Raw genomic sequence first — 15,021 nt, 5'->3', positions numbered from 1 at the left:
TACATTCTCAAAAGGAACGTCAGCAAATATGGGTGTGACTCTTCTAACATTTTGAGCAGAGTGCTTAAGAGATTTGAGGATCCCCAACAATAGATTTTGGATTAATATAAATATATTAGATAAAATATATCATATCCTTACTGGGCTGCATTACAGCAGGCTGATATGTCTGACTCTTTTTTCTTAATATACTTGTTTCATCTCAAGATATTTTTGTCCATAAAATATTCACTAATGTGAATCTGCATTCTGAATTAGTATAACCACCACAATGACAGGCACTCATTCCATATATGTGAGAATTATTATGATCAAACAAATCTGGAGACTTATTTCAATACTTACCCCTCTGCCCTTTTGCATGTGTCTTGGTCCTTGCATGCTTCCATTTCCAGCCCCTAGATATTAATTCACCAGGAGAGAAAGGAAGAGGGGAAAAGACAAATTGTTATATACTTAGATTATTGACAATATGATGTATCATAATATAGGAATTATTCAGACTATTCGTTAAAAGCAATTAAATAAGACTTTGTGACTGATTTTTGAAATTGTAAACATGTTAATATATACTTTCTCTACATTTCCCCTTAAATGAGATCTTCAAAGGTCAAAGCACATAAATTGATCATTTTTATGAGAAAATGAGAACGGCTTTGATCAGTTCAAAATGTATAACAAGGAAGTTTAAGAAACTCTTAATATCTAAATTTCTGAAACTCTTTAGCTTAAAAAACAGTCTAGGAGCATCTTAAAGACTACCACATTTTATTTGACATGATGCAATCGCTTAAATTTGCTATTCACAAATAACTGGGACACACGTGGAATTTCACTATATTTTTGGCCTTTAGAAGGTTGTTTCAGGACCACGAGTTTTATCGTTCCTGGAGGTGAAAGGAAAAGTAACATCTGGTTTACTTCCTGCTTAAAGCCTCTCCTAGGCCCTGATTGTTCAATGTGGCTTTGTAGTGCAATCTTTCCTACGGGGTGAGAAGGGAGTGTGAAGAAATCCATCTGTTTGCATATGTCTATATTAAGTATGGGCCTGTAGGGGAGGCATCAGAAGCAGGAAGAGTGTATAAAGCCATTAGTAAAAATAAACAACCATCTGGCTGAAGCTGACAAAGTGATGGAGGCTTAGCAGAGCCATTTGGGGCCCTTCCTCCTCTTCCTCTCTCTGTTTTGTGGGTTGAGGTGGTGCCTGCTCCCTTTCCCTCTTTTGGAGGTCTTTCATCTGGTGCTGGGAAATACTGTTTTGTGGAGCTGCAAAAACACCTACCTGCTCCATACCTTCTCCAAGATAATAGGGGACCGGCTCATGCCTCCCCCAGAAACTCTCTATGGATCTTTGTCATTCTCACAATGAGCTATTTATTAAGAACTCTCTGCACATTTCCCAGGCCAAAGAGATTTATATTCGCTCGCCACCTTTTCCTCTTGGGAGACAGCAACCTAGCAGAGTTGGTTTTAGGGAACACCAGAAAAAAACCACCCTGCAATTCTAAGAGGTACCCCATTTTTAGAGATGTTTATATAGGGAAAAAGTGTGTCTCCGAAATCTGGTAACTTGAAGTAGTGCTTCTTCAGGATTCAGAGTCCACACAGTTATGCATTTAATCTTATTACCTCTTGATCCACGTGGCGGCCCTCCCAGATGAAATGGAGGAGGAGGTGGCCCCAAAATTCCTGGAGCTGGATTTGTCGACTGCAACCTAAATGGATCACCCCTAGAAATTAAAATACAGAAAAATGAAGCTCTGTTAACTTTTAAACAAAACATAATATTTCACATAAATTCCAGTAATTTTTTTGTAAGTAAATGAAGACAGATAAAAGTAACAGAAATCCTGTTGCATCATTTTTTTCTTTCAGCTGCAGATACTAGTACAGGGATGGAGAAAATGAATGAAACTGGTCATGTTAGTGACTACAGTCAATGGGACAGCCCATATCATATTCAAAACTCAGTATCATTGCAGAGTCAAAGATCTATTTAAAGGCATATAATGTTCAATTCTACGAGGCATATACATTAACATGGTTCAGCCAAGCATGAATAAAGACTTTCTATCCGTTAACAATAAATTAACATTTACAAATATTAAACAATCAAGGTTTGACTATCATATACTAGCTGTGCCCGGCCACGCATTGCTGTGGCTTATGGGAATCATTTGTTGACCAGGTGGAATAGCAGTGAATAGCCTTGCAGCCTCAAAGCCTGGCCGTTTTCTTCTCATGCGAATCCTTGTTTGGTGAGCTGGAATAAAATGGAATAGGCTTGCTGCTTGGAAGGCTGGGTACTTGTGTTCTAGCGGAATGGGGTTTTTTTGGCCAATTTGAATTTCACTGAATAGTGTCGCTGCTTCAAAGCCTGGCCGCTTTCTATATAGGGGCATCCTTCCTTGAGCAGGTTGAATGGGACAGAGTAGCCTCGTGGCTTCAAAACTTAAGGGTTTTCTATCTAGGGGTAATCTTGGTTGGCCAGGTTGAACAGCACTGAATAGTCTCAGTGCAGCAAGTATGAATGCTGCAATTAGTCACCTTGATTAGCATTTAATTGCCTTGCAGCTTCAAAGCCTGGCTGCTTCCTGCCTGGGGGAATCCTTTGTTTAAGGTGTTAGCTGGCTCTGGTTGTTTCCTTTCTGGAATTCCCATTTTCAGAGTGTTGCTCTTTATTTAATGTCCTGATTTTAGATATTATATTATTCTGTATTATTATACTACAGTAATTATTATATATTATATTTATAATCTTATATTATCTGCTTAGAATTGGATTATATGAGGCCCGTTCTACACAACTGTATGAAATCCACACTGAACTGGATTATATTGCTGTGTGGACTCAAGATAATCCAGTTCAAAGCAGATACTGTGGATTATCCTGCCTTGGCATTTTGGGTTATATTGGTGTGTGGTAGGTCCTTGAGTCTACACTGCCATATAATCCAGTTCAAATCAGATCATATGTATTTTATAGGTAGTGTGGAAGAGGCCTAACTGAACCATGGCTGTCCCTTGGCCAAGGGGGTTGCTAGGAGATGAAGAGCCTACCCTTCTAACTGGCAGCAAGGGGAAAAAACAGTTCTTCCTCTTCCTCTAATTTGGACTTTATTTTTCTAGGTTTTTTTATTGAAAGACATATTTTGGATGACTATGTCTTTTGTGGCCAAATTTGGTGATTTAGTTCAGTGGTTTTGTTGTTTACTCCATAATAAAACACAAGTTACATTTATATATATATACTAGCTGTGCCCGGCCACGCGTTGCTGTGGCGAAGTTTGGTGGTATGGGAAATAAAGTATTGAGGAACTGGTGGTAGTTAAGGTAAAGGGTAAACGTTTTCCCCTGACGTTAAGTCCAGTCGTGTCTGACTCTGGGGGTTGGTGCTCATCTCCATTTCTAAGTCGAAGAGCTGGCGTTGTCCGTAGACTCCTCCAAGGTCATGTGGGATGACTACATGGAGCGGCGTTACCTTCCCGCCGGAGCAGTACCTATTGATGCACTCACATTTGCATGTTTTCGAACTTCTGGGTTGGCAGAAGCTGGGGCTAACAGTGGGGGCTCTCTCCGCTCCCCCAATTCAAACCTGTGGCCTTTCGGTCCAGAAGTTCAGCAGCTCAGCGCTTTAACACGCTGCGCCATCAGGGGATATTATTTCCTAAAGGTTGTGAATATACAATATTTCTGATTGGGTTTTTTTTGTCTGTTGGAGGCAAGTATGAATGCTGCAATTAGGAAAAATGATTAGGATGTAATGGCCTTGCAGCTTTAAAGCCTGGCTGTTTCCTCCCTGAGTGAATTTTTTGTTGGGAGGTGTTAGCTGGCCCTGATTGTTTCCTGTCTGGAATTCCCTTGTTTTCAGAGTGGTGTTGTTTGTGATATTTTATGTGCTTCTACTGTCTGTGGCCCTGAGAAAACAGAGGATTTTCCAGACTTTGATGATGGGAATACTTTGTTGGGAGGTGTTAGCTGGCCCTGATTGTTTCCTGTCTGGAATTCCCTTGTTTTCAGAGTGGTGTTGTTTGCGATATTTTATGTGCTTCTACTGTCTGTGGCCCTGAGAAAACAGGATTTGCCAGACTTTGATGATGGGAATACTTTGTTGGGAGGTGTTAGCTGGCCCTGATTGTTTCCTGTGTGGAATTCCCCTGTTTATTTCCTGTCCTGGTTTTAGAGATTATATTGTTCTGCATTATTCTATCCCAGTAATTATTTCATATTAAAGAAGAATCTCACTTATCCAACATTCGCTTATACAATGTTCTGGATTATCCAACGCAGTCTGCCTTTTCATAATCAATATTTTGGAATCAGTGTTTTAAATTCATTGTGATATTTTAGTGGTAAATTTGTAAATACAGTACAGTAGAGTCTCACTTATCCAACATAAACGGGCCGGCAGAACGTTGGATAAGCGAATATGTTGGATAATGAGGAATTAAGGATAACCCTATTAAACATCAAATTAAGTTATGATTTTACAAATTATGCACCAAAACATCATGTTAGACAACAAATTTGTCAGAAAAAGTAGTTCAGTACACAGTAATGCTATATAGTAATTACTGTATTTATGAATTTAGCACCAAAATATCACGATATATTGAAAGCATTGACTACAAAAATGCGTTGAATAATCCAGAACGTTGGATAAGCGAGTGTTGGATAAGTGAGACTCTACTGTAAATACTACATAGCATTACTGCGCATGGAACTACTTTTTCTGTCAAATTTGTTGTATAATATGATGTTTTGGTGCTTAATTTGTATAACGATTACCTAATTTGATGTTTAATTGGCTTTTCCTGAATCCCTTCTTATTATCCAACATATTCACTTATCCTGCCGGCCTGTTTACGTTGGATAAGTGAGACTCTACTGTATATTTCTAATATTATATTATCTGCTCAGAACTGGATTATATGAGGCTCCTTCTTCACAGCTGTATAAAATGCACACTGAAGTGGATTATATGGTAGTGTGGAGTCAAGATAATCCAGTGCAAAGCAGATAATATAAGATTATAAATGGGTTATATAGCTGTGTTGAAGGGCCTTGAGTTTACACTGCCATATAATCCAGTGCAAATTAGATAATCTGTGGAAGAAGTCTGAGGCCTAAATCTGCCTGTCCCCTAACTGAAACCTGGCTGTCCCTTGGTTGCTAGGCAACCAAGTGGGCAGAGATTAGCCCTCTAAACTGGCAGCAATTGGATAAAAAAAATTTATTGCTCTCCCTCTAATTAGGACTTTATTTTTCTTTTCTTTTTGTTGTATCAACCTTGAGGCGTGGATGATGGGTTGTGTTGTCAAATTTTGAGGTTGGGGGCCTGTACTTTTGTTGTTTTGTGAATCGCCGTGATGCCATCACTCTTTTATATATATAGATAGATTCGTAAATATAAAAATGAAAAGTACTGTTTTAAAATATTTTATGCATTGTTAGTTCCAGATATGAAAAAAATGTAATATGTGAACCAACTCTGACCACATTGAGGAAAATCTGGGTAGAACCCCATAAAAACTGATGATCTCCAGAAAAAAGTGAAAAAGTTAAGAGTTTGGGAAGTTTTGTGATTTTTTTGTGTCAGGAGCGACTTGAGAAACTGCAAGTTGCTTCTGGTGTGAGAGAATTGGCTGTCTGCAAGAATATTGCTGAGGGGACACTTGGATGTTTGATGTTTTACCATCCTTGTGGAAGGCTTCTCTCATGTCCCCACATGGAGCTGGAGCTGACAAGAAGGAGCTCATCTGCATTCTCCTTGGGTTGGATTCGAACTGGCAATCTTCAGGTCAGTAACCCAACCTTCAAACCAGCAGTCTGCCGGCACAAGGGTTTAACCCACTGCGCCACTGGGGACTCCAGTTTTATGATGTGACATAAACACACCCCAATTCTCTTCTTCTTCTCCCCAAACATTTCTGTATCGCTCCATAAGGAGAAGATAAATAATTTCCACCCTATAAGATACTGCTGAGGTTCAAGCTTATATGAATAGATCCCTGCACATCAAATCCAGAAATGCAGCAACCAAGTAGGAAGTTACTTCATCTAACCTCAGAATTCATCCATTTCATGCTACTTGGAATTAAATTGAAAAAAAAATTCTTGATTCCATGTGCCTACAATTTGTTTCATGCTGTCTGCAAAGTATTTTTTTTTTTACTTACAGTCCAGAATCACTATCCGGGTTCCATTCAGGGTATCTTTAAAGGGAAAGAAGTCAGTTAGAAGGTGTTACACAGAGCTTCTCAGAGTCAAATTCTGAATAATAAAATCACAACAGGAAAAAACTGCTGATCCCTCAATACTGTCAATGTCAGTATTTATTTTTAAAGTATTACTACATTCTTACACAACATCCTGTTCACCAATGAGGAATATAATTCATCTTTCTTACAAGCAAATACAGAAGTCACTTCAGGTGCAAAGATCCACTGTTAGATAATTTTTAACTTTCTGAAATGGTAAACAGCAATGAAAATGAAAGGCGATATTTTAAATTTCAGATCATACATTTCAAGGAGAAGTTGACAGCGCCGGCTGTGTGTTGCTCCATTGATATGCTGGTTCCACTCCTGTAGCAAAAATACAAAGTCAGAATAATCAGTAACATAAGATAGTAGTTATTTTATATATTCCCAATGCCTAACGAATCATTTGTCAGTCCATCAATGTGTGTACATTATGGCTATCTTAGTGTTTAATTGTAAAAAAATAAGATTTACACTGTAATCCAAAGATCCTGAGGGGACGTGTCTGCAACTCAACTGCAGGGTTTTGCCACAGGGGGGAAAACGACTGCCCATAAGAGGGAAAACAAGACTAAAATAACTGCAATGTGCACTTATTTCCTCTCCACATTCAAATACATATTGGGATATTTCCAAAACTGGCTGTGTATTATTGGAATGGATTTCCATGTCTGCTCATGTAAGGTAAGTCAGCCAATTGTCACTAACTATCTCAATCTTATGCAGCCTTTTCTGCTACAATTCATTCTGTTATAGAAAAATTCACTAAACCAGAGTAACAACTTTTTGGGTGATAAAAGGCAAGAATGACTGGCCAAAAGAAAGTCCCCTACTCTGCACAAGCAAAAATATTCCTCATTAGCAAGTATTATGAATGCATATAGCAATTTGACATTCTCTGACACTGAGTGATACAAACTAATTAGAACCAGCTTTAAAAACCACAAACATTGGATTTGAGTGTAAGCCAACTGAAGTTGCTTTCATTTGTTACTAATATGATCTCAGGCCTCTGCAGAAAGTTACATTAAGACAGCTGGAGAAAAACAGTCAATAATTGTGGGCACTACACAAGGAATGCTGTTGAAATTAAGATAGGATGCTTTCACACACACACACAAAGGGGTAACATCTATTATTTTTACACCTGCAGAACTACATCTGACAATGATTTCACTCTAGCAGAATAAATATTTTAGGTTTCACAAGTAAAGAAACTGAGGAAGAAGTAGGTCCTTCTTCACAGCTATTGCTTATTCCTGCATTTTTCATCAGTTTCTAACAAAATCTGGGTATGTTACTGTATATACTGAGATATGAGGATCCATGGATTTGTATATCCACAGGGTGTCTTGGAACCAAATGCTAGCAGATAGCAATGGGTTAATGGAGACACAGATAGGAAATTAGAAATAAGCTAGAAGACCATACAACCCCCTCTCAATCCCAAGACCTTTCTACTGGCCTCAAGAGTAATAAAGATAGTAGCAGTTTGTTTAACAATATACTGTTTCTGAACAAGTTGTAAATCCTTGCTTAGCATTACATATGGATAGAAGTGTGCCCAATCACCCTGAGGCAGTTACATCCGGCACAGGAAGAATGGGGAAGCAGGAGCATGAGGTTGTCTGTCCCCAAACTATTTTTCACAAGGGATAAGCTACATCAATAATGCAATTGTTCCCAAAGTCAATAACTGCACTAAATAAAAAATGAAAAAGCTTTAGTCTCTGCTTCATCTTTACTTTGCAGAGTAACTTTTAGCTAAAGCAAAGCTCAACCTACTGTTTTAAAGCATACAGATGGATGCCTACGGTACAGGATTTGATTAGATTTACATAATGTATACTTGTGGATTATGTAGCTTTTAAAGCACAAAATGCACATCACTGTTATTTTAAAACATTTACAATAACGATCTATTTATGAATTAGCTTCTCAAATTCAAAATTATTGTATTTCACTGATTTTAAGGTGCCACTGATATTAAGACACACATTTCAGTAACACTAACAGAAAAAAGCCATATATATGGCATCCGCAATTCTAAGACACACCTCATTTTTCAAAATGTTTATATGGGAAAAGTCAGTCCTAGAACTGTTAACATGCAGTACAGTTCAGCCGTAAGGCATTTAGAATAAGCTTAGAACTAGATACCTTATATTAATAGGAATACACTGATTTAAACAGTTAAGGAACCTCAATATTTCAATTGACATAATTTCATTGATAAAACAGGCTGCTTGTTCTTACTGTATCAGGACCAGCAGACAGGATAGAACTAAACATTTGACCATTTTTTTCCCAAGCAAAAGATCCCAAAGACACAAAAAATTTTCCAGGTTCTTTCCTGACTGATACAAATCTCTGTCTGACTCCTATAGTTGTGATTTGAGGCTAACAGAGGCCTCAAGAGTTGAAAATACTTTACTTTTGAAACTGGTCACTTAACATACATCAAGTGACTATAAATTTCAATATGCTGAAAAGACAGCTGTTCGGAAGATAATAATACAGCAGGATTTATTTCTGAAGTATGTGATTGCCAAAATTAGTTGCTTTGATTCCTGGTTATGGAGGGGAAGGTGGGACATAAAGTGAACAAAAAATAATGACTTAAAATCTATTCTACTGCTAGAAGAGACAAAGATACTAAGGACCAAAAAATGCAAACTTTCAGATGCAGAAGAACCTGGTAGAGAAGTGAGATGAGCAAATGAAACATTTCATTTTTCTGTTTTAAAACAGTTGTTCCACTAAGGCATTTTCCATGAGTAAGGACATAGAAATTTGAACATCCTGCAGTTACTGTGAAGTAAGTGTTAGTGACAAACCAATGAAACAGTTCAAAGCACAGTGTGCAAGAATCTTACCTGTATTTTTTGCTATAAGCTTTGAAAATAAAATGTGAGGACATAAATATCAATAGTCCACCTTATTATTCAACTGACAGACAAATGAACAGTTTGTAAAACAATCAGAAAACCTGAAAATGATCTTTTGTTCAAGAACAAAGTTATGAACCAAGAGTGGTCTGATCACAATTTTAACAAGAGATCTACTCTACGTCGGGAATGCCAATAAAGTATGATATTGCACAACAGCAGGAGGCTGATGTTTGAGACTGTAAAAAGGGATAGATGTAATATGCAATAATAAAAAGTGAATCTGAAGTATTTGAGAAAGTTGTGAAAGGGGGGGGGGGAATGAGAAGTTTCAGCCATAGTATGAAAACAGTTTGAAAGTATTTTTAAAAAGCAAAAGAATGGACTCTTAAAATGTGAAGTACAGCTCTGAAATAGTGTTACAGGACACATTGACTCACTCTTTCTGTGACCATGGACAAGAGGGAAAAAGCAGAAATGTACAAAGACATCTTAATTCTAAAATCAGCAATCAAGACAGATGGGAAGGAATGCCGATTCTAGCCTCCAAATAATTACAAAACAAAATGAAACTCACTAGCTCAAACTAGATTAAGAGACTATGCAGATGCACAATATAAACTGACTAGATGGTAACTGACCAGGAAGTCAGCCCATGTGAGATAAACAAAATGTATTAGTGTAAATCCCCGGTTTCACGTGTTTGTTAATGATGCCTTGAAAATAAATCAAATATTTTTTCTATTTAAACTCTTTTAGGGTCTTTGTGTAAGTATTCAGAACACAGAAACCGAGGCAAGAAACAAGCAACAGGGACTATAAAGTAAAGAAAAAATAGCATCTGATGTTTAACTCACCTTATTGGAATGGACAGGCAAATCACAGATAGAGCACAGATGGGGATAAACCTTCGGTAAGAGTCCATGGAAGTCTTCAACATTGCTCTCAGGGGGAGCACCTCTTTTTTTCTCAAAGAGAGATCTCTCAGGGCCACGACCCATTCTGTCATACTCACTGTCAAATTTACGAAACTTATGCGAAGTTTCACCATAGTAAGATTCATCCCTACACCTTTCTCCATCTCTTAATCTGTCATCTTCATAATCCATTCTGTCATAATAAACAGACTCTTGGGAACAACTTCCATGATCATAGTCAACCACTCGGCTGAGACTAGAAGCACGATCATCAAAGCTATCTCTTCTAAAATGCCTTTTCTCTTCCCAATCATCCCTAGGAACTCTGTATGGTGGCTCCCGTGCAGTTGATCTGCCATCTCTACCATAACTCAGTGATGGGCCTTCTTCAGCTCTCCTTCTTTTAAGTTGCAGAAGTATTTGAGGCAAGTTTTCAGGAGTGATCTTGTCCTCAGGATAACGACTCAGTTCATCTAAGTCTCTAGCAGACAAACCAAAGCTGGCCAGAATGTTAGTGGCCTGCTCTGTATCTCCACGGTGTTGAGAAGACAGAGAGAGTGGGCCTCTATTTCCAATGTTAAATATAGACTGTAAGGCATGAGAAGATGCACTAGCAGAAGACAGCGGATTATGAGCTCCTTGTTGATTCAATGAAGAACTCATTCCAAGATTCATTAAGCTAGCAAGACGCGCCGTACCCTGGTTCATCCTTCCAAGAGATGCTGGCACACTTAAAGACTGGGTAGCAGCAGCAGCAAGAAGGCCTATTCCTGCAGAAAGGTCACGTCCATGACCCTGGGAATCCCTACTGAGAGATGACTGGTGGAATGACTTGGACATTGCTGAACTATAGATCGTCTATTATGGATCAAACTTTAGAGATGTCTGAAAAGAAAGCTCACTCTAGAAAACTAGGTAAACTTCACTTCAAAATGGTAACGCCAAGAAAAGGGATCAATAATGACTCTTGATCTTCTTCTTCAAGCTGAGAAACACCAGACAGGTCTGTAGGAAAACAAGCAGTTTTAGTCATAAAACCCTTTATGCAGATGCAGTTTTTAAAGTATGCATCATGTAGATCTAGAAACAATTTAAGACCTTATTATGTAGCTGTCATCGCCTGAAGACGCTCCCAGAACCCTATCATGTATACCTTGCATGGAAAAACAGATCCCCCACCACAATTTTGCCTCTAAATGTGCAATTTTGTTCCGATGATAAATGGTTTTCAAGTACCAGATGATTAGAATCACCCGATTTCAAACTTTCATGTTAAAATGGCAGAGTGTACAGATCGTATGTTATTGTTCTAGATACAGGGAGGGGGTATAATGTAATACTCAAGGAATCAAGAAATGCAACTCACGCTTGTTGGAATTAAGCCTATACCATCATAAGAAAGGACAGACAGAATTTAAGAATAGATAATATTTGGATAAGTGTCTAAATGAATGACTTACTAAATAAGACCATATAATTTCTACTCAGTAAAACTGAGTTACTGATAAGACTTGTGTGAAGAATAGTATGTTTACGTTTGGTAGGAAAAGATTTTTTGATCAATTAACAGTTTATATGCTGTGAGAACCACATATGAACTGTATCAACCAGTTTTAATATTATGCAATGAGATATGGCACATTAGTCTGCTCCATAAGGTCTCAAGCCAACCAAGGCCAAATCTCAAATATATACAAATTGGGAGATTTATTTAAAGAAGAGAGATTCTATGGTGCTATTACCGTTACACTGTTCAAAGACCTGTACAACTATCTTTCAGATGATTCTTGATAGTAAGCTGCAACCAACATTTGTTACAAGAATCCCATGACAAACTGATATGGTTATTTTCTTAAGGCTTTTCTTGAAATATTTAGTTCTTCCTAAACAAACAGTAAATATTTAAATACTTTATGACATCTACTAAGTGATCTTTTGAGAAAATCTCATGAGATTTTTCTAAGTACAAAGGTGGGCAAGCTCTGTGAACACTCAAAGAAAATACAACACTAAATTACTTAGATACTTCTAAAAATACCACTAACTGAAACCTTGTTGTTCCCATCCTGTTATTGAGAAATAGTAAAGGGATGGGACAAACAGAGCAATAGACTACTAGATAATTGAAAGGTGAAATATATAATTTCCAGTTTTCCATTTAGCAGGAAAATATAAAAAAGCCTGAAGTGCTGTAAGTTTGTATTTTTCCAAAGAACTCGGCTACTGTTAAGTTCTGCAGTGATATAATGTTTAGCTTTATGGGTGTGTGTGTGTCTATTGTCTGAATATATGGACTAAAATTACACACAAAAAGACAACATAGAAGTATTATAATATACAATCATTATGTTGCCTCAGGGGATGATTTATCATTACCTCATTATAATAATGATAGGGTTAATACAGGCTAAAGGTATTTCACTGTTAATATTCAGGGTTCCCTTCCCCATTAAATGTGGTTGAGAAACAAACTGAAAAGCATTGATGGAAGTGTAGAACTAGAAAAACAGTTCAGATACTGTGTGGGCAGAGCAGATGTCAACAGAAGTAGAAAAGAAAGATCAAATGTCAAGTGACAAACATACCATCTCTGAAAATGATTCTTTGCTAAGCAAAAATGTTTTATAACCATTCTGCATACAATGCTGGCAATCACTAGCAATGCAGCACAAAATTTTGACATAAGAATGTTTGATACTTAGCAGATACAGTTGTTTTCAAGTTTGCAATTCTTTGGCAAGGGTAAATAAATCATTTCCAGGCTAGAAGGTGCAACAGAATCACAGCAGATGCACCTAACCCTTTAAAAATCAGAAAAAAAAACTATCACCTTTCAGTGTATGTCTGCCTTATCTAGTCTGTATTTCCACAGCAGAAGCAATAGCAATGCAGCTGTTCATCTTTCCTACTGACTTATCAGCCATGATAGAATGTACTTGACATTTCCTACTTAAAAGCTCACTACATTTCTTTTAACTGTTTAGATTAAGACCCACACATAAGCAAAAATAAGTAAATAACTGTTATTGTAATGCTTGAAACAGTTTTTTACTTAACAGACAAAATAGAAGCAAGGAGAGAAGAGTGGATCATGATTTTTACACATCCAAATACTCCCCTTTTGCAGAAGTACTAGAATAATCTGTAGTAATACATCAGTGAGTAATGACTCTTTGCAGATAGGTAAATGTTCTGTTACTATAGATGTTCACGGGTTTTAAAATTGAGTCTTGATACTGGTAACAGGAAGAAAGACAGAAAACAAGACTTGATTCAAATTAAGTCTGAAAGTTAAAATGGATGGAATTAACTTTCAGCTATGAAGCCCTAAAGCCAAAGATTTTTTGAGATAAAAATATAAACTTATGTAAATTAGGGTAAAAAAAAGAATAGCATTAGAAGCATAAGAGTCTTATGGTAACCCAAAAAGTAACTGACATGGGAATAGGGATGATACCGATGTCAACATTTAACAGCATAAATTTGGTATACATTATTGTTTATAGTAAAGAGGGTTCAGTTTGAGCTAATTAGCATACTTCAAGATTTTCAACCAAGCCAGATTTTCTGTGTGTTCCTTTGGGGGGGGGGGGGGGGAATAGGCATATTTACCCTCTTGATGTTACCTCAAGCTAGGAAATGCTAGCAGATATTGTTTTCCCTTAATTTCTAATTTCACAATCCCAGAACTTGAAGTTTCCAAATTTTCAGAAGATTGGGATTTTTTTTTGGGATTCCAAAATATATTTTAACATCTATGTGTATATATGCAGACTTATTTGCAAGGCTTACAAAAGGCAAACATCTACACCTCTGCTTTTAGTAAACTGTTGAATATTTTGTAAAATATCAGATCCAGAAAATATAAGATCCAGGAGTATCTGAGGTGTACCTCCTGGCAGAGATGGACTGATCAGCAGATGGTTTCACTGCAAAGCCTGGCTTCCGTACAAGCTGCAACTGCCCAGGCTTTATTATGAAATCGATGTAAACCTACAAAGAAAAAGCAGGTATCAGAAAAAAATCTTAATACTAGAGTCTTAAAAATAGAATACGAAAAAAGGTTGGTGATCTGAGAGAAATATGGTTGTGAAGGAGGAAAGGGAACAACAGTAAAAATATGCTGTATAACATGATCCTATTTTTAGTTCCCAAAACTCCAACTGACTATATTTAATAACTAATGATTAAGATATAGGACTAGAAAGGAACTCAAATGGATATTTTTAGAATGTTCAAAAGCTTTCTTTAAATCAACGCTGTGGTCTTACGTATGGAAAATTGATCATTTAAGAGAATAAAGAAAAAGGGGGGAGTGTTAAGATTATTAAGTAAGCGACTGTCTCTCATCTTTCAAGTTCAGATTCTGTTACACAGAAACTGATTTCAATTTTTACAATGCTGGTTCAATAGCTTACATGAACATGAATCATAGCACTTCAGACCACTAGTACTTTGAACTCCTTTTTCTAAGATTACAGAATAAGGCACTTCAAAAGGTTTTTTAACATGAGAAAGACAGATTTAAAATGGTGGTGTTTCAATGAGGCTGAAAGCATGATGGGAAGTGAATATAAGCAAAGAAACGGACAAACAAGAATAGAACATCTAAATTGCTTCAAGTAGAATGAAATTGATAGCTGAGAAAACCTCGCGTTTCCTAAGAGCCTCATGATTTTCCTTTTGACCTTCATTAGAAATATCAGGCTATCCACATGTGATAGTTCTGTCCCACTATTAGGATATTCTTGGACACAGATTGGAGAAAAGACTAAGGTTAAAGATGTTCTAGAACTTGAAGGAGCTACATTACATAAATGCCTGATCCCTTGCTTAGTCTTAGTTGAAAAAACAGAGGTGGTTATGCATTGTAATAAAAAACAACATACAATATAGAAGCCCAGCTGAGGAAAATATGGAAGCATTTAATTTCAATGACTGATTTCAAGCTTA

At 37.1% G+C, this 15,021-nt stretch overlaps 1 protein-coding gene across 3 annotated transcripts in view; it reads right to left on the bottom strand.

Moving 5' to 3' along the window:
- Nucleotides 1-15,021, bottom strand: part of matr3 (matrin 3) — a 32,455-nt gene that overhangs the window by 9,886 nt on the left and 7,548 nt on the right. The window contains exons 2-7 of one of the 3 annotated variants that reach the window (XM_003215259.3): nt 13,961-14,061; nt 10,009-11,073; nt 6,526-6,587; nt 6,180-6,215; nt 1,630-1,730; nt 346-398 (exon numbers count right to left, since the gene is read on the bottom strand). In XM_003215259.3, the coding sequence (XP_003215307.1) occupies nt 346-398; nt 1,630-1,730; nt 6,180-6,215; nt 6,526-6,587; nt 10,009-10,908 (1,152 nt within the window). In that variant the 5' untranslated portion in view covers nt 10,909-11,073; nt 13,961-14,061. The remainder of the gene's footprint in view (nt 1-345; nt 399-1,629; nt 1,731-6,179; nt 6,216-6,525; nt 6,588-10,008; nt 11,074-13,960; nt 14,062-15,021) is intronic. The other 2 variants (XM_008115394.2, XM_008115402.3) reach the window with 2 other exon arrangements.

This window comes from Anolis carolinensis, chromosome 1, assembly GCF_035594765.1.
Source record: "Anolis carolinensis isolate JA03-04 chromosome 1, rAnoCar3.1.pri, whole genome shotgun sequence".
In the NCBI taxonomy this organism is placed as follows: domain Eukaryota; kingdom Metazoa; phylum Chordata; class Lepidosauria; order Squamata; family Dactyloidae; genus Anolis; species Anolis carolinensis.
The sequence above is the reverse complement of the archived record's forward strand: the minus strand, read 5'-3'. Positions and strand labels throughout refer to the sequence as shown.